The 19,427-nt window shown below is 40.6% G+C and overlaps 1 protein-coding gene across 1 annotated transcript; it reads left to right on the forward strand.

Annotated features, from left to right (window-relative positions):
• The first annotated feature begins 9,728 nt into the window (after nt 1-9,728).
• LOC308409056 (uncharacterized protein) lies at nt 9,729-19,195 on the forward strand. The gene is made up of 7 exons (XM_080901596.1): nt 9,729-10,136; nt 10,303-11,857; nt 14,842-14,870; nt 15,430-15,558; nt 16,182-16,248; nt 16,350-16,457; nt 17,158-19,195. Exons 1-7 carry the CDS (start codon nt 10,018-10,020, stop codon nt 17,785-17,787), a joined length of 2,637 nt encoding a protein of 878 aa, XP_080757722.1. The 5' UTR covers nt 9,729-10,017; the 3' UTR covers nt 17,788-19,195.
• The last annotated feature ends 232 nt before the right edge of the window (nt 19,196-19,427 follow it).

Consider the following 19,427-nt stretch of genomic DNA (forward strand, 5'->3'; position numbering starts at 1 on the left):
TTTAAGATCTTATAAGTATGAAAAAAAATCTAAAGTCAAAGCTGACATCCTTACTCAGCATATGTCTCTGATATATTTTTATAAGATAATTTGTGTTGTTTTTTATTAGATGCAATGTAAATGTGAAGAGAGCAAGTAAACGTAGTGAACCTTTTTCAGCTCAGACAGGACTAGGACCATAAACTTCATCTGTTAAAAACAGAACAAATAGATCAAATACATTATTAATGTGCAAAAAGTCTTGGGCCACTCTTCGTTTCCTTATATTTCTCTCCAAACAAGGTACAGTATGCCGCCTCCACCGTGTTTTACAGATGGCTGTAGACCCTCACTGTGCTCACTGTTGATGAGACTTCATCAAACGGTGAATGAATCATCTGAAGGGTCTGATGATCTCTAGAGTCCAATTTTAGGACTTTGCTGGATTTTTTTTTTTCCTATTTCTTAAGAATTTGACTTTAGTCTTCATCTAATGTGGATAGTTTCTATGCTTGAGATTACTTCTTTTGTCCTCCACTTGTCCATTTTACAAAAATATTTTAAAGATACACACAATTCACACCATTGTGAGTTGTTTTTCTTAAACTACATTTTATGTATACGAACCAATTCACAAAAACAGTCACTTCAATACACGTTATATCGTAATGTAGAGACTCTACAATATATATAAACTTCAGATGTCCCGCTACGAACAATGGTGGGAAGGAAAAACACCTTTTTAACAGGAAGGGTAAACTGATGCAACCTAAAATAATACCTTGTTAATGCAAAAATAATATTTTATATCTCTCAAACTGTTACTTTTGGTAGATTCAATGAAAGAAACATTGAATCTACTGGTTTTGTCACAGGCCACAAGTAATACAATACCCAAGAATACAATATGAACTTCTTTGTTTGCGCATTGTATGAAACATTCCCACATATCCAACTAATTAAATAAACTGTTTAAGGTTTGACATCGCTTTCCTTTATTGCCATTTGCCTGATGAGGTTGTGACACTTCCCACAACAAAACATATAGCTGAAGTCTACAAATAAGTTTTCCTTATTCATGTTCTTTTAAGCTTGATCAGACATCCTGCTCTTCAGTGTCATTAAAAAAACAAAACACCACAACCCCCCCTCCCATCCTCCCCCAAAAATAACATACATGTATAGCAAAATGCTACTTTAGAGCTAGCTGTTATTGTTCATGATACTCTGCATAGTTATCTCATAGAAGAGCTGAGATCAAAACATACAGCAATAGCTGGACTGTTTTATGCTGCTGTACTAAAGAGGATCCAGAGCAAGGATGACTTTTGTTGGATGCCTGCTCCCCTCAGGTCTTCTTTCCTGACCTCACCTCTTCCATTTGTTATCATGTGACATGGACCTCAAGAAGGGTCGTGTCCAGGACACAGACTGCAAAATGAGGTTTATAAAGCTGTTGCTAATCATCACAGGACAGCCGGAATACAATGTCAAGTAATCTTTATGCATTATGCCCACCTCATCAAGTCATTTACAGAATATTGATGTAATTATCGATAGAACAGAGACAAAAACAGAGACATTGTTTTAAAGTTTTATTGATCATTTCCATACAAATATTTTCCCCACCCAGACATTGTCCTTTTATGGAAGCCATTTTAAAGTTGAAGTGTTATTAAATATACTTTCAGCCCCACAAAGCTTATTTTAAAAAAGCAAGACACCGCAGGGAATTGAACCCCGTCCCGACAGAGTCAGGAGTGCCATCACCGGAGTCTTTTGCTTTTTGTTTTTGCTAGTTAGGGCAAAAGCAAAACCTGGAAGAACAAAACAGTTTGTTCTTCCAGGAAAAGAAAACCCGACACCTGGATGCTAATTATGCTGTCACCACGGGGATTCTCTTGGTCACGAGGCTGAAACTAGAACAGAGAGACGTCTGGTTTCCCCAATCCCCAAAATTCCCCACAGCGACACTGTATTGGTGTATTATTCCACGAAATCCGTTTAGCCATAATAAAACCACGATACCAGAATCCCTTGTCAAAGCGATTTTCCCCTCTGCAATTCAGCACGAGTCGCGGGTCAACTGACAGTGAAGGCTTTCTTGCCAATTTTATGGCTGCAATGGGAAAAAAGACAGACAATTTAAGCCCCCCCCCCCACCCAAACCCCACACTTGTACCAAGACTCATCCAATATGATGGGAGATTGAATTTATCAACATTGTTGTAGTTTACCACAGCTGATGCAGCATTTACCACAGCTATTCTTCCTCTGATGCTCAGCTCTTCAATGTATTAAATGAACCCTAGAGGCTGGCAGTACCAAGTGATCCAATGACTCCCTGCAGACCTTTAAGTTCTCTGGTTCAGTAGCAAGTTAAGCTGAATGAGAAATCTGAAAAAGGGAGAAAGAAGAGTGTTTGCCCCCCCCCCCCCCCAGACCCTCCTAACCATAATACTACTGCAATGTTTGACAACGACTTTATGAACATTGTTTTACAAATAAAATGTTATGCATAGCTGATGTGCATGCAACATGTTGAGTTACACATTAAAGCCATGGTATGTTAAAGAAAAATCAAGGGAACCGAAATTACTTAACTTAGCACCCACGAGACTGAAGTGATGCAGTATTAGCGAAAACAAGCTTGCAGCTCTTGATCTTAATGTGACTGGATTCTCAGTGTTCCATCACAGGTTAGGCCATCCCAGATGAAAAATTAAGAATTTGGGGTAATTTGACCTGAGAAACCAAAGGGAAAGAAAAAGGCACACAAACACAGAGAGCGGGGGCTTCTGCGAAGGACGTCAGGGGTTCAGATTTAAGCTCAAGCGCACAGGGGATTGGTACTTCATTCAGGGGCCACACTCATATCGCTGACAGCTTCCACAGATGGCTTTGCATTCAGAGGCAGGCGAGATCGGAGTGGACAGACGAGAATGATCTGAAACAAAGAGTGATCTACACAACACACCCACCACACAATACTCAAAAGATTTGGGTTCTACTCATCTTATGGTTGTAAGATGCAAAGCAATAGGGCCCCAAGGCCAAAGAGGAATAAGCTAGTAAAGCATTGTTACTGATGATTTGAGGTTAACATAAAGCCAGTTCCAAGATGTCATTTTGTCAACTACAACATTGCAGAAGTTTTGACAAGTAAAGCCAACAGCTTACTACATGCTCCGGGTTAGGACTTGACTCGTGCTTGAACCAGTCTTGCACTGTGAGTTCTGTGAAGAGAAGTGTAGGGATACGCCCAACCACAACACAATAGAAACTAAGGCAGCACATTTGCGCTGCATTTCAGACCAAATTAAGCCGCACCATGCGCAGCTTTCCTCAGCTGCTTAAATTTTGAAACTTCGCACAGTTGCGCGATTGCTAAGGTGACCAACCTGCCACTTGCACAGTTGCACAAGGGCAAGCAGCTGAGGGCTAAATGCTCTAATATATGTAAACATCAAAAACCTGACTCCTTTTGTTCAAACTGCATGTTGGTGGAGTTCAAAGCGCAGCGTGATTCTTGTGTTCTCCTAGGTACACTGCTTTCTTCCTTTGGATTGTTCTGTAAGAGCAAAGAGGCAGAAAAGAAACACCCCTATACCCCTCCCCACAGTATCGTAGAACTGACTATTGTTATCCTTACCCAAATGCTTTACTGCAGATAATGTCAGAATCAATGAAGGTCCATCAAATCTTCCCGTTATCACAAGTGACTTGTTAAGAAAGCACAGCAGTGCTATTTCTACTGTCAAGTATAGCAAGTTGCTTTCATTTCAAGAATGAGGACACGCAAGTCCAGTCAAGATAAGTGACCCCTATAGGGCTGAGAATTTTCTGTTTTTCGACATCAATATTTGATGGATTCAACTTATCTGCCTTCACTTTCCACTTTGAAATAGAAGTCATTCGAGCCCAGGTCACATCCGTGCTCTACAAAGCTCCAAGCTTTAGTCATACCTGAAAAAGCACAAGAAAAGCTCCCCCACACAAGCCCCCCCAAAAAGAACAAATGCATACCAAAACTGTATTCAATCACAACAAGCTATGCATTTATTATGCAGTAAGAAAATCCTTTACAGATAGTTCACTCATTGTATTGGCGATACAAAGCAAAGTAACTAATTGCAAAGGAATTGCAATGAAGGCAATTAGCCAAATAATGAATGTTAAAGTAAATGATCACATTTAGCCACCTTATGTGATGCTCGATGCGCAAGGAAACTTGTACATACAATGAGTTAGGAGTTCCTGATGGTCTTGGGTATTGAAAGCACACAGGACACAGCACACTGAAAAAATGCAAAGAAAAGCCTCTCCCCACAACACCCCTGCCCTAATACAATATGGTAGAAAACTACAACACTGGCATTAAAGTAACATTGTAGAAAACTACAAGACACTACTGGGATTACAGCAACTGCTTTAACAAGCCCAACTTTAAGACTACAAATACAATTCACAAAAGATTGAAGCCATTTGCCATAAGAAACATTTAAAATACCACAGGCCTGAGTATGAGGGACTCCTTCCTTAACTGTAGGCATGGACTTGGACGTAGCTTTTTGAAGGATGGGCCTTAAAAGTTAATCTGTAAGAGTCAAAAAAAAATACACAGCCCCCTCCCAACCCACAAAGCAACGTAAAGCCTGTACAGAATTACAATGACTTCTAGTAAGGAGAAGTATTACCGCACTCTCCCTGGGGGAAAGGAGCTTCACTACATCAGAAGACTACTTTTGAGGTTGCTATCTTGCGTTGTTAAGTGTCCAGTTGAATCTTGTTGCTTGCGCCTGGATGTTTCCTATTCAAGCCATGTGCACTGGGCAATGTGGAGCTGTGAAGTCTAGGAAGAGACGGATTAACGCCCCACAACCCACCCCTCCCAAAAAAATAAATTCATGGAAGCCCATTTACAACATATTCCAAATAAAAGTGAGAGGAAAACTAATTGAGTCAGTGAACACCAAATACCTTTCTATATCTCGTTTAAGCACAGTGGATGCGCATGATCTCGATCCATATCACTACTGTATATAGGATGAGCTCAACTTGTACCAAGCAGCTAGAAAGGGGGGGGGATTCTGTCGATGATCGCGTTAGGGGGCCAGGCCTGTAAAAAGAAAGACTCCAAACAAGTTTTAACAACCCCCCATCCCACCCCTCCCCTTAAGCCAAAAATATTTACCCACCAGGATCAACTACCATTTCAATGCAAATTCCCTTTTGAGTGAAGTCATTACTGTATACTTATGAAATGTAATGATGAGTTAATGTACAGGATAGTTACACCCACATGTACATTCCATGCATTAACTCACAGCTTGGGTTTAAGAGGTAGATGTAGCTGATCTGTACCAAAGAGGCGCAGCTGAAGTACCGAAGAGTTGCCGAATACACAATTGGCCGTATGGGAGACCATCCACTTTCACACTCCAATGCAGAAAACTTCTCTGGGGGAAGACCTATCGAACAACAAAAGGACTGCCTCTCCCTCCGCTTGTGGAAACTACTTGTGATCGCAGGGGGGTAGAGAAGTCCATTAAGACGCTCCTCGTCAGCACACTACCAAGGCATTCATCACAGCAGACACCACCACACATTTCAGCGCACAACAGGAGGGGTGACCACGGTACAAAACACTTTACACGGCTTGCCTGAAAAGAGGAAGAGAGAGCTGTGCGAGAAGTTGTTCGACAACAGATGTTTCTGGAAAGTACAAAAACCAAATACTGAGTGTTACAGAAATACCTCTACCCAGTATACAAACCAAAGCCCCGCTTTAAACTTGTGACGCTAGAAGTCTGCACGCCCTTGTCCCACCCTCTCAGCACTGGATCGGCATCGGGGCTGGTCACTGCGCTTCTACACTGCCCTGCGTTTCTGGCTCCCTCTGGCGTACACACTGGCCGACAGCTCCTGATGCTTCCTGCTCTCTTGGCCCCCTCTGCTCCTCCCCTCCACGCCCCTCTGGTCCTGTCCTGCCTGGCTCCACACTGGTCCTCCCACGCCCTCTGGTCCTGTCCTGCCTGGCTCCACACTGGTCCTCCCACGCCCTCTGGTCCTGTCCTGCCTGGCTGGCTCCTCTGTGGTCCTCCCCGTGTCCCGCGACCTCGCTCCAAGCCGTCCTTCGATCTTCATCTAATAACTAAGTCCATTCCTCCCCGTGATAACTCAGTCCATCTCCCCCCCCCCCCCCCCAAGAAAAAAAAAATCTTCTGTCTTCCCTAAGTGATGAACCTTTTTTTTTTTTTTTTAATTTCTTCTCAAGAAGTCCATAAATCTGAACTTGATATTGCTTGAGCTACTACTAGAGCTCTAAGATAAGCTTCCATTCTTCAGCATTACTTGACTTATGCTATCTTCTTTCTTTGAATGCAGAATTGATAGCTTGAAACTTCAAGTCTAATGACTGATGGAAACTGAGCGAAAATGTCGATTAAAAAAAATTAAATAAAAAACTTCGCATTGCAAAATGCTTCCCCGATCAATGGGATAAGAGTGAAAAGACACAGGTAAGGACCTCATCCAAGTAACAGCTATCAAACAAAAATAAAAACGTCTTCATTGCTTCTTTGACGCTGTTGTTACTTAATCTGTTCCTGATGCTTTTTTTTTTTTTTAAATAAACACAGGCTGGTCTAGTCTATCGTAGTTCGATAGCACCTCCGAGCTTACGTAAACCCTCCGTTTTAAATACAATTACTAGCACTTCTCATAATCTGCGTCTGATCACGACAAGACATCCTTATTTTCTTTCTTCGGAATAAAAACGAATTTTCGAATATTTAACAGACTCCGTCAACTGTAGTTACATTGTGATCTAATCTTAGAGACCACATTGCAAAGTCAGTACTCTTTAGGAACCTAATTAGGCACTTAACTTCACTGCCTTATTAATTTCAAAAGTATGAAAAATGTTCCTCTGCCATTTTGTTGCTAAAAGCTTTCTACACCTTCTCGAAAAGCACTACGTGAAGGCTGATAATGGCCGTCAGTCTGACCACTCCCTTTTCCACTGCCGTCTACTTACGTCATGACGTTAATTGAATTAGCCAATAGACGACGTTTACACGTTTCTACGTTACAGCTCCCATCTCGAGCCAACTGCTGTTAGTATGACCAAAAATGGTTACTTGGAATATATTTTTAAAAAGCAAGATAACCGCTAGACAAACGCTAAACATGACAGCTAAAAAAAAAAAAACAACAACTGTTGCGGAATAACTGACAATGCTAGCACAAATTTATACATTTGGCTGGCTAAGCCTAGCGTTAGCTCAACAGCCCTCGGCAAAAAAACAAGAATCAGGCCTTTGTTCTGACTCAGTAGAATTTGTGTTTATCTTCTACAATCTTAATCATTTGCAATAAAGCAGTACTAAAAAGCGTTTAACAAACCGAAAACACGTTACATCTAGAGATTTAAAGTACTTGCATTAAAATAATGATCAATAATGCTCAAGACGCTAAAATTAAACTTGTCGCAAACATTAGACTAGATAGAGCAAGGCTATACAGCTTCGAAAATAAAACCCGAACTTAAAAAGATCAAAAAAGGAAAAAAACAAGATACGGTCAACCTGCAACGCCCAACCACAAGACGGAAAAGCATCAGCGCGGTGTAAGTCGCAACAGCGTCACCAGCGCTATTTATATTGTTATAGTGATACGGCTACAAGAAAATGTGGTACTCATCCGCTTAAGTAGTCCCCTTTTTTAAACAAAAACAAACCCATGTATTTGTTTATTTTAGCTTTAGATTGAAAATAACACACGAACCAGTGTCCGTGAATAAACGCAGTACTGTTGAATTCGGTAATGAGGCACAAATAATTCAGATTTCTATTCTTAGAAGCCTTCTAATAATCGTTGCAAATAACACGTTGTTTGGGTGTTTCTGGTTAATTTAAACTTAATTTCACCATTTGCCAACACACGAGTGACAAAACAGCGAGGTATACTGTAACAAAAAATTAACCTTTTTAATAATCCTACTAAAAACTAACGGTCACAACAGCTGACGTCACGGGAAATGGTGCGCGGACTAATATTTTTTTTAGCTGTAACAAGGCCCCGCAAACCGGATCAAACTAGAACGTAGCGGAGTTGTCGGATCTACTTGCTTTTTACTGCAGTGACATGCTGTTTTTTTTGATTGAATAACAAAAGAAAACAGCTAGCTCATCTCCTTTAACTTCGATGTCCAATGTACAATAAAGGTTTTCTTTTTGTGTAAGATTTAGAAGCTACTGTAAAAAGCTGATGGTGTTTACAGTCTTTTTTTTAAATCAAATGTATAGTGTGCTTTCACAGTTCATGAATTTCCACGTCATAGTTTGTACGATGTTAAACTTGATTTTTAATTCAGACATTAATGTTATTATAGGCTGAAAAGTGTACGCGATAAATCCAGAAACGTCTAGAAACAACCAGAGCCTTAAAATGTGTTGCTGGAGGAAAGGTGGAAAATTACTAGATCCAAGCAGTAGTTCCCGATGTTTACCAGCAGAGGGTGCGTGCAGTTAGTCACGTACCTCGGATAACAATGCGATCACCATGTTCCTCACACGTGTTTACATTAACAGGACTGCTTTTTAGCATTGACTATATCAATGCTATATCAAGTCTGGGCAACTTCCCTTAAGCAACTATGTTTATTATGATGGCAAGCCACTGATCAGCAACAATCCAGAGTGGGGAGCTGTCCTCTGGCTACTTTCAGGCCCCCTCCCGAATCCGAATGAATTGATCTCTTTCAGAGTTGCTACAAAGGGTGCAGTCAATGCAATGCAGCGATTTGAAAACCCCTGCATTATCATTCAAGTGATAATCAAGGAAAACAAAGCTTTTCCAAAGGGTGATCGGGACCTTGATGTGATTAACTTGACTGACCCTCCCAGAAGAATAAACTGTGGAAATAAACAGAAAGCCAGTGGAAATGGAGGTTATATGGGTGTTAGAGGATGAGCTGTGAAATTTTTATAATGAGCAGACGTCAGTCCTCAACTAACAGTGTCATTTTAGATCACAATATTGATCTTGATGAAACAGAGTTTGTACAAAATCAAATAACAAGCTTTTGTATAAAGAACAGGAACATAAAGGGGAATGCAGCTGATGATGAAAAACCCATCAGTCACACACAGCAAACCAAATTACCAACAGTAATTAAAGTGGATGCCTGCCACAATAAAAAATAGTGTGATACAATTTCTAATTGCTCACTACTTCCTGCAATACCGCTCATCCCTAGAGAATGTAATTACAAAGGAGTCAGTGGAAAGGTTGCAGGAAACCTCTTAAAATCAATGAGGTAGCATTGTGCAGTTCAGTAGCTTAGATATCTAACCCTTAGATGTGCTTTTTGTATATTTATAAAAAGAATGATAGTGAAAACAAAGTAATAATAAATATTGGTACTTTGTAATAGGATAGATGCCTGAAATTGGCCCACAGGGCAGAACAAACATATGGACAAATCCCATTCTGCAAAAAAGCAGAAAAAAGAACAAAAACTGGCGGTTTAAATGAGCCCAGTTATAGATTGTGTTCCACAGGGTTTGATTCATTTGTCTGTGAATGAGGACAAAGGTCATGCTCTTTCAGTTTGTTCAATGAGCACCCAGCTGTTAGCACATCAGAAGTGATGCAAAGTCAAAACACCACCTAGGAATTCATACAGTCCTGCACACAAGCCATGATTCCATTAGTCTGCAGCCAGACCCTGAGGAAGACAAACATAGTCATGCAAGTCCTTTAACAGAAGATATAATTACTAAAGAGACTTTTAAGGACTGAACTTCATTTTAGCTAGATTAGAAATTAATTTGCATGCTTTGGTAATTTTTCATCTTCAGAATGATTGCATTCATCAGTAAGATTGTTCTTTGTAACTGACATCGAGAGATAAGTTGTAGCTTTACAGAGGAAAAAGAGCAGAGTACCAACACGGATCACCCTCAGCGCCACCAGTGCAGTCATCCCAACCAGGACCCCATCGACAGACTACCACCAGGAAAGCGAGAGGTCATGGAGAAGTATTTTAAACCGGTTCAGAGCCCAGCTGAGCTGGATGAGCTCAAGCCACGGAAAATCCACCATCATCGCCACCATCACCTTCACCATAGCCAAGACACTCAGTCACACAGGTAGGATGGCTTTTCCCACACATATCTAATTGTGTTTTAGTCTAAATTTATTTGCAAGATTAAATCTGCAAGTTTATTGAGCTCGAACATCTGCAGCCTTAGACAAAATATACTAAGCACAGTCCCTTTTTACATGGTCAGTTTACACAATTTCCCTGTTTTGAAGGTACTCAAAGTTTGATGACACTGACAGGAACACAGATGACAGCCGAGGACAGCCTCGCCACCATCAGCACAGTCACTATCTCCATGAAAGCCCTCGCCACGATGCTCACTATCGCCGTCAGTTTCACCACAGTGAAGAGGATGAGATCATTTACGACCATGACACCCCTGTAACTCTCTCAAGGGCTTCCTCTTCTTCCCTCTCATCCTCATCCTCTTCCTCCTGGTACACAGAGTCAAGCGCAAATGATCCTTTCACTCTTTCCCATGCTGAGCGCCCACAGCATTCTCTGTCCTGCTCCAATATCCCAGATGTGCGCATAGGTTTCCGGGAAGATGAATGCAGTGAGCCCATTGTCTTCGCTACCGTCAAACACAGCAAAAAAGGCAAGCTGCTTCATGAAAGCTCACAGCAAAGAGGGAACACTGGCTTTTCTGCTCTTGACAGAGGTCACAGTCGAAGCGATGAAGCCTTTTTTCAGAGTAATGATAGTGGTGGAAGAGAACAATCTAAGCAAAATAACTATGGGCCTTTGTATAAGTCAGCTAGTTTGAACCGATGTCTGGCTTTCAGTGAGGAAAACATTCTTTTAGGGGTCTCCGGTGCCCCCAAGAGAGCAGTATCTTCAAACCAGCTACCCAGCAAAGGGATCCTCAAGAAGAAGGAGACTGATACTGACATTCGTAAGACTAAATCAATGGAGGTGTTGTCCCCAAGAGTTGCTAAAGAACAACGTCCTGGGCAGAAGGGTAAAGAAATTACTCAAGCTAATACAGAGCAAGCCAGGGCCAATTTTCTGCAGGAGAAATTACAGTTCTCTGCGTTTCTAGATGAGATTACAAAGAGCGTTATAAGTCCATCGTATCTCACCAGCTTGGGTGTTAATAATAATAAAACTCCTGCAAAAACATCTGCCTCAGCCCCCACATCTAACCCAGTTAAGCCTCAGCTCCCACCAAAAAAAACCAGAAAAGCCCCAGAGGAGAAGACGGGTCAGCATCCCAAACTGGCCAGCAGACAGGAGAAAGCACCTTTTAGTAGTTCTCGAAAACACTCAGACTGCTCCAATCCTGACAAACTGATTTCATGTGCCATGAGGAACCACCACGGTAGCCCACCGCCTCGTCACCACCCGCACTCTGCCAGCCAAAGCCCACAGCACGGAAGCAACCGTAAGGACAGGAGGCCTACATCAGGAGACAGATTTGGCAGAGGTGGCCCTCACCTCACCGATGAAACTAGCACCAGCCCTGAAACCAGTCAGTCCAAACAACTCCACCACCACCACCACCACCACCAAAAACAGCAGCATAGCCAGCATCCACATAACCAGCACTTCCACCAACAGTCCTATCTAGACTCTGGTCACCAAGAACCGAGCAACTCGCCTCAAACTTCAGCCCAAGGTGCAGAGGCAGGGGTCGGATCTGAGTCTTCATCCACAAAATCAGATTCATCCAGGGCCAGGGACACAGCCTCCACAGCTACCAGCCACAGCTCAGATCAGAGTGGTCGACATCAGCCACAACATGCTGGGCACTCTCAGCAGCACAGGGTAAGTCCACTTTAAGCTGATACACTAAAATGACAACAAACAAATTAGTTTAGAGAGAGTCAAATCAATCATGAGCTGTTATTCACCACCTTTAAAATATTATACCCTGCTAATACCATTGCTATGTGTATGTGTTTTCATTTTGAAGTTAAAGTTAACTAGTATAACTAGTAAGATCCATCATGAAGCCAGTGGTCTTCAGTGGATGGATTTGTGAATCAAATGATAAGATATAAGGGTCCTAATGAGCCAAAGCTCTAGTTAGAAAGCCAGCACCTTTCTATTTAGCATTATATAAATATATAATACTAAAATTATTTTCTTTTTTATTATTAATCATGTCTTTTTTGATGGGCTGCTGAAGAACAAAGTGTGACGCACATTACACTGCATCAAATCAATGATATCTGTATTAAAAGAACAGAATGTTGCAGAATGAGGCACTGCTGCTGAGTCACAGGGCGTGTGGGATGGTGTCAAGCACTGCGCATTGCAAGCTGAGTCATTCTCCAGCATTGCAGCAAATGACGTTGAGTGCTTTTAGGGGAAAATTCATTTGAAACTCCTTGATATATCAGTTTCGATTCTTTGTTTGCTCTGTGACCTGAAGGGACGTAACTACATACAATCACAAAGACAAATCTGCATAGTTCCCTCATGGGAAAATGTGTGAGTAATACAGAAGGTAGAATCCAGTCGTTCTTAATAGACACACACAGACACACACACAGAGCCTTGCATAATTTTGCCTTTTTCCATGCTGTAACAGTATAGATTCTGGTCTCATTTGGTTTATTTGTTTTATTGAATCCACATATACGTACGTGTACAAAGGGGAACATCCTGGTTTAGCCTCACAGAACAAATCGATTATGTTTCTGGCACAGGTCTACCACAGCTCAATAGTTTATTATTGAGCTGTCCTCAGTAATGAAATGGTGACCCAACCCGGGTATATAGCCCGTGCCGGGCTCCAGCACCTATGAATATAAATAGTAAAGAATAGTTATAGAAATTATGTTGTTTTTGGAAAGTGATGTGACCTCATCCAGCCAATTGGAATTCAAATGAAACAATGCGGGTGAAGTTCTGGTTTTCCGACAAGGTGCTTGGGGAGTTTTCATATTTGGAAACTGAAGCTGAAAGCTGTTCCACACCTTCAAGTTTCATTTTACATTGAATGTGTTGGATTACAAAACAAGAAATGTTTGAATCACACTGCATATTTTACAGACTAAGGAGTCTGCTACAAAAAACATTATTATATCTAACTAACTAAAAACACTCTAAAAATAATCAACTGCTACTACTGCACATTCACCCAGTGTATATACTATATATATATATATATATATATATAATGTTCTTCCTCTACACACACACCCCCCCCCCCCCCCCCCCCCCCCCCATTTTTGCACATGTCGAGGAGCGTGTCAGGCTACATTTCACTGTGTGTTATACTTGTATAACTATGCATGTGACAAATAAGGAACCTTGAACCTTGAACCTTGAAATAACAATTTGAATTGATACAACATACAAAACCAATTAAAATAAAGTGAAAATATACAAAATGCACCTATAGTCTATAGGTGCCCGAGGATGCACTATTGCATACAAAAGGGTGGCTGTGGCTCAGGAGGTACAGCAGGTTGTCTACTAATTTGAACGTTGTTGGTCTGATCCCCAGCTCTTCCAAACTGCATGTCAAAGTATCTATGATTTGCACCTCATGTATTCACTAGAGTTTGAATTTATATCAAAGCATTTGAGCATTAAAAAGATTAAATGAGGAATGCAGTCAATATAATTTTAATTCAGTTTTATTTACATAGCAGAAAATCACAGCAATAGTTGCCTCACAATGCTTTATATTGTAAGGTAAAAACCCTACATTAATGGAGAGAAAACCCCCACAATCAGATATGAACAAACACTTGGTGGCAGTGGGAAGGAAAAACTCCCCTGTAACAACAAGGAACTTCCAGCAGAACCAGATTCAGGGAAGGGCAGCCATCTGCTACGAGCGGTTGGGGAATGAGGGTTAGAGTAGAAAACTGCCCTGTAGTACCAGTTCATATGTTTGTTGAGACTGGCATGTTTATGTAACTGTATGTCAAATATTTGCATTCATGTATTTTATCAATGAAATGTTGTAAACATCTTGGACCCTGTCCCTGAGAAATACCACTCATATTGCTCAATTTAGTGCAGTTTTAATATGTAGCTCCAATTCACAACAACAGTCACCTCACCTCAAGTCACCTGCTTTATAATGTAAGGGCAAAGAGCCTGCAATATTACAAAGAAACCTCATTAATCACACAGCCCTTTTTGAGCAAGCACTTGGTGATGGTGACAAACAAAAAGCACAATTTTAACGGGAAGAAACCTCTGGAAGAGCTAGGCTCAGGGAGGGACAGCCTCTGCTGTGAGTGGTTGGGGTTTAGGGGAAAAGAAGCGAGCAGAGAGATCCAGGACAAAAGGTAAACTATAGGAGAGAGTTTTAATAATTGCTAATGATTAAATGCAGAAGCAGTGTATAAACAATACTGAGAGTGAAAAGAAATGCGTGAAGAAGAAATGCTCAATGCATTATGGGAAGCCCTCAGGAACATAACCCTATAGCAGCATAACTAAGTGAGGGTTCAGGATCACCTGATCTGAAAGCTAGTTCTATAATAGAAGGGACTGATAGCTGAAGGCCTTGCTCCCATTCTACTTATGAAAACTTTAGGACCTACAAGTAAGCTCTCTCAGGATAATAGGGTACTATGAGGTCTTTAAGATTTGACAGGACCTGATTATTCAAGATTTTGTATTTGAGGAGAAGGATTTTAAACTTAATTATGAATTCAACAAAGATTACAATAAGGAAAAACTAACACACTCTGCAGTACAAAACAAAAATACCTGTGTCTACAGAGAATCTACAGCCTGATCTCAGCCACCTCCCCCTTAAACTTGTTCTATTCCTTTTTTAGGATGTGCTGTGTGAGGCTGACCATCTTCAGTAAGTGTCTGTATTTATATAATCTCTCTCTGCACATGTCATGTTTGACTGCAGATCTCCACACCTTTCTCTCTGGCTCGTTCGGTTGTCTCTCTTTATCCGGTTATGGATCAGTGCTTATTGATCACACTAATGGGCTCCCCCCCCCCCCCCCCCCACACACACACACACACATTCCTGTTAAAACAGGATGAAGTGTCATTATGAAACCTTTTTACATAACTATATGTCGTCAATAGTATGTTTATGTGCCAGGGAAACCAACATTTAACAACCTTTGTGAATACCTTTTAGAACTACTTTTAAAACTAAACCCTAATTGTCATATCAGCAGTAATACCTGTCACCGTTGTGTTGATGATTATTTATTTATTTTTACCTTAATAATGTTAAAATCTTTGACATTTCATTTAAAAAGCACAATTGACACATCCCAAATAATTCACTCAGCAAATTCTGGACTTTAAATCCTCCTTAAATCCTAAATTTTGAAAGTCAAAATAACCTTCATTATTAACATATGCTGACCCTCTATTTCTAATCCTTCCTCTGTGTTCAGGGCACTGCAGGAGGAGAATGCCGATCTCCACCAGAACTTGCTGCAGACAGTGGTTTGCATTGAGAGCTTGGAGGCAGAGCTGCAGAGGACCAGAGACGAGCTCAGTCATGTCAAGGAGAAATACAAAAGGTTAGGCTAAACAGAATTCAAAACACACATGATGGCTGTGCATTGCTTAAACTCTCTGACTCATGTCCATAAATAAATACTGAGCTTGCCTCTACAAGAGGGCGTGTGCACACATATTGATTCCAGAGCCACTATTGAATGAACTCAATCTCTGGCTTTACTTAATACTTCCTATAGATTTATTGATCAGTGGAACATTCTGGATGAACAGCATAGGCCACAGATCTCCTCCTTGCGTGGGTGGAAATTCAGTGACATATAAACTGCGTCTTCACACTCACCCAGATTCTGTTAGGCCCATATTTATAACCAAACAACTGCTGCTGGCAGTCAGGCACATAACAAACATTCTTCAGCAGACTGCTGCAGCTGGAGTGAATGGTCGCCTCACGCTGCACACGAGTTGTGCGTCAGTTGTTGTAAGTTTATTAGGAGAGTTTGTTGTTGACATTTGTCTTGACAAACAGCTGCCATTGACTTGACTCAAAGATTGCAGTGGTGCAGGCAATACGTTTAACAATGGGCCTTTATGCACTGTGTTAAAAATAAAATTTAAGGATTTTGGATTAATTCTATTAGTGCAGAAAATAGATGAATGACATATTTTCCTTCTTGTTTTGAAGCCTTCTGCAAACACATACTGGGACCAAGCAGGCCAATAACTTGCTGGGGGAGCACCTGCACATAGCGGTGAGAAAACTGGAGATTTATAAAAAATCTATAATAATCTATAAAATGAAACGCATCGTTTGACTTTCATGCATGTTATCCCTTATTTTTTGCATTTGCAGTCCGAGAGCTTGAGCAGTGAAAGGAAGTACTTGCTTAATCGTGTGTCCAACCTGAGCTCAGAGCTGGAAGACGCCCACAGGACCATTGCAGCCCTGGAGAACATTAATGTAAGCACACTGACATCTAGTGGACATCAGTGCACACTTCTCTCTACTCAGTAGGCCTCAGGCCCTGAGATTCATGCGAAATGCCTACAGACAAACCTATGGACATACTGAATGTTTATCATTTCATTATAACCAGAAATAACATAAAATGTAAGAGATCTTCAACTTTAGAGAGTTAAATATCAAAACTAATTTTTCAACTCAGGCAAAAGTACAACTGACATTATAGTTTGTCGTCTATTTGAGGAACTCATGATACTGAGTGTGATTTATATACTGTAAACACGCAAAGTGCCATGTGTATGCCACTGTACACTAATAAATGTATTTTTAGAGTGGCAGCACAACATGTTATCTATAATATTTGTGTGTTTCCCTGTAGTGTTTTGTAGCATATTAGGAGACATTACTCATCTGGATCTCCAGTCAGTGCAAACAAAGTACTGAAGCATAGCTGTCCATCAACTTGCACATGCATAATCAGCTAAATGTTCCTTGAAATATGCTAAATAACGCATAGCAACCAATGAAAGATGCTATGTTGCGCCAGAGACTATGATGAAGCACTCAGGTGATGCTGTTTATGAAGCAAATATTTCAAAGTTACTAAAGCAACAGAATTAGATTTGAAAGCAGATGCATTCAAATCTTGAAATGTAAAGAGTAATGTTTACTTATACATATTTTTTCTTAAATTTAGGTGCCATGCTTGATAAAGGAACTACTGGAGAAGCATTTTGATTCCGCTGAGGCTGTACAGAAGTTTCTCACAACCTCTGCTGCAAACAGCCATTCTGCCACCTCTCAGCAAACAGATGGCCAGCCCCACCCTCCTAAAGCAGACAAAGCAGCACATGATTGGCTGACTAAACCAGAGGCAGGTCCACAGAGGGTCACAGCTTTCACACCCTTTAAACAGAGTGTACCAGCAACAGGAAATGAGTGCGGCCTCTCGGGTCAGCATGAGCCGAGCCACAGCCTGCCTTTCTCTGTGGCTGAGATCAGCACTGCTATCTATAAGAAAATGGCTGCCAGTTATGCTGCCAGGCCACAGCCTATCTACCCCCAAAGCCAACAGCAGTCCTCTTTGGCCACTAATCATGCTGACACCCTTCCAGACCTCAGGCAGGGCCATGTAGCTAGTGATAACTGGGCCGGGAAGGAAGAGTTAAAGGTAACTCTTTTGGAGCAGGACACTGATGATGTGAACTCTGTGTCAGCCCAGCAGATCCTGGATGATTTCATGCAGCACCTGCAGTTACACAAGGAGGCTAGTGAAAGGAAGGAGCAACAGAGTGGGCAGAAGTGTAGGGCAGAAGTAACAGAGTGAAAATGCCACAGGCACAGTGGACGCTCATCTTAATGCTTCGAAATGTGCATTTATTCATGTGTCTCATGAATATCTGTCAGATGGAAATACTGTATTTTGAAAATGCTGTGGTTAAGAAAACTTGAACATTATGTTATTTTAGGCTATCTGTGGGCAACAAAGGAGGCCTTTGCATAATAGTCAGAAGATTTTCATACACAAAAAGAAAGAAAGAGCCACAGCTACATAAAAAACGGAGAAAAATGGCAGTAAAATAACAAAATAACCATTTATTTTATTAAAAATATGCTTTATGTATAAGTTCTGTAGTATTAATTTACTGTCTATTTTCTTTTACCTTTTAGTTTTCTTCCAAATTGATAGTGCAGGCAAAAGGTCATGGGGGTAGCTGGAGCCTTTCCTAGCAGATAGGTCACCAGTCTGACGTAGCACTGACACAGAGAGACAACTAGGGCCAGTTTAGAATCACCAGTTCACCTAACCCCACTAATTGCACGTCGAACCTTCTCGCTAACCACCTCGTCACCATGCTGCCCACTTTATACAGACTACAGAAGTGTTTAATTGTCTCTGATAATAGATTATTGACACTGATGGGATCAAATGCGATCATTTTTAACAAATTTAAAAAACAGTGAAAGACTGGGAATTTAAAAGCCGGATACCTCAAGGCCTTCTGCTGAGTCAACAATGAAACTATATTCAGTGAATGACTTTGAGTGACATCGAGAAAACAACATGATTAAGGAAGCTAATGCCCTTTTGGAACCCGCTTAAGTCTCGAGTCAAGGCATCTCTTTCTTAAAGCAGCAGGTTATTGTACCATCAGTGTCACTGGAGACTGTTTTAATCTACATTTGTTCATAATAATTCAACCAGACTCAGTTGTTCGTGTTTCTGCTATATATTTGTGTAAAAATAACTCTTCAGGGACTGCTTTGGATTTTTCAAACAGTCTAAATAGCCCTCATGTGAAAACCTCTTAAAATTAATAAGTGTACAATGAAAAATACTATTTTGAGTTTACTGTGCATTGATTGGTTTGTGTAAATATCCAGAGATTCAGTGTAAAGGTCTTTAAATCATAAAAAGAAAGTCAAATATTATGATTCAGAAATGTTTTCTTTGTACTATTGCAAGGTCTTTACCTTACAATGCAAAGTGCCTTGAGGCAACTGTTGTTGTGCTTTGGCACTATATGAATAAAATTGGATTGAATTGAATTGTTGACACGGGAAAATCCTTTCAAGCTGATGTAACTGACAAATGTGTACAGTTAAAATACAAAGACAGCTATTGTGATGGTGTTGATAAGCTTAACAGCATGTGTACACCTGGAATTGATGTGTTCCTTTAATTCTGTGCTTAGCATTCTTCTGGTATTAATGTTGTTTTAATCTAAATCTCTCTCTACTTTTTGTCATTAAAATACTTCTTTGTGTATTTGTATCTATTCTACCAATAAAGATAGTTTTGTTGATGCAGTATATCAGATTACAAACATTTGTTCATTATTGATGATTTCTTCCTCACTTTCTTGTTGTCAAATTCAAATAATATATGGCATGTTTTTATATGGCAAAAAACAAACAAACAAACAAACAAACAAACAAGCAAAAAAACCCAAAAAACAGTTGGAA

The sequence above is a fragment of the Rhamphochromis sp. 'chilingali' genome (genome assembly GCF_963969265.1).
Source record: "Rhamphochromis sp. 'chilingali' genome assembly, chromosome: 13".
Classification (NCBI taxonomy): domain Eukaryota; kingdom Metazoa; phylum Chordata; class Actinopteri; order Cichliformes; family Cichlidae; genus Rhamphochromis; species Rhamphochromis sp. 'chilingali'.

Excerpts from the sequence above, each read along its gene's own strand:
- LOC308409056 (XM_080901596.1), top strand. The coding sequence starts at position 10,018 with ATGGAGAAGTATTTTAAACCGGTTCAGAGCCCAGCTGAGCTGGATGAG. Across the intron at positions 10,137-10,302 it reads CAAGACACTCAGTCACACAG|GTACTCAAAGTTTGATGACA; the intron begins GTAGGATGGCTT and ends CCTGTTTTGAAG. Across the intron at positions 16,249-16,349 it reads GGGAGCACCTGCACATAGCG|TCCGAGAGCTTGAGCAGTGA; the intron begins GTGAGAAAACTG and ends TTGCATTTGCAG.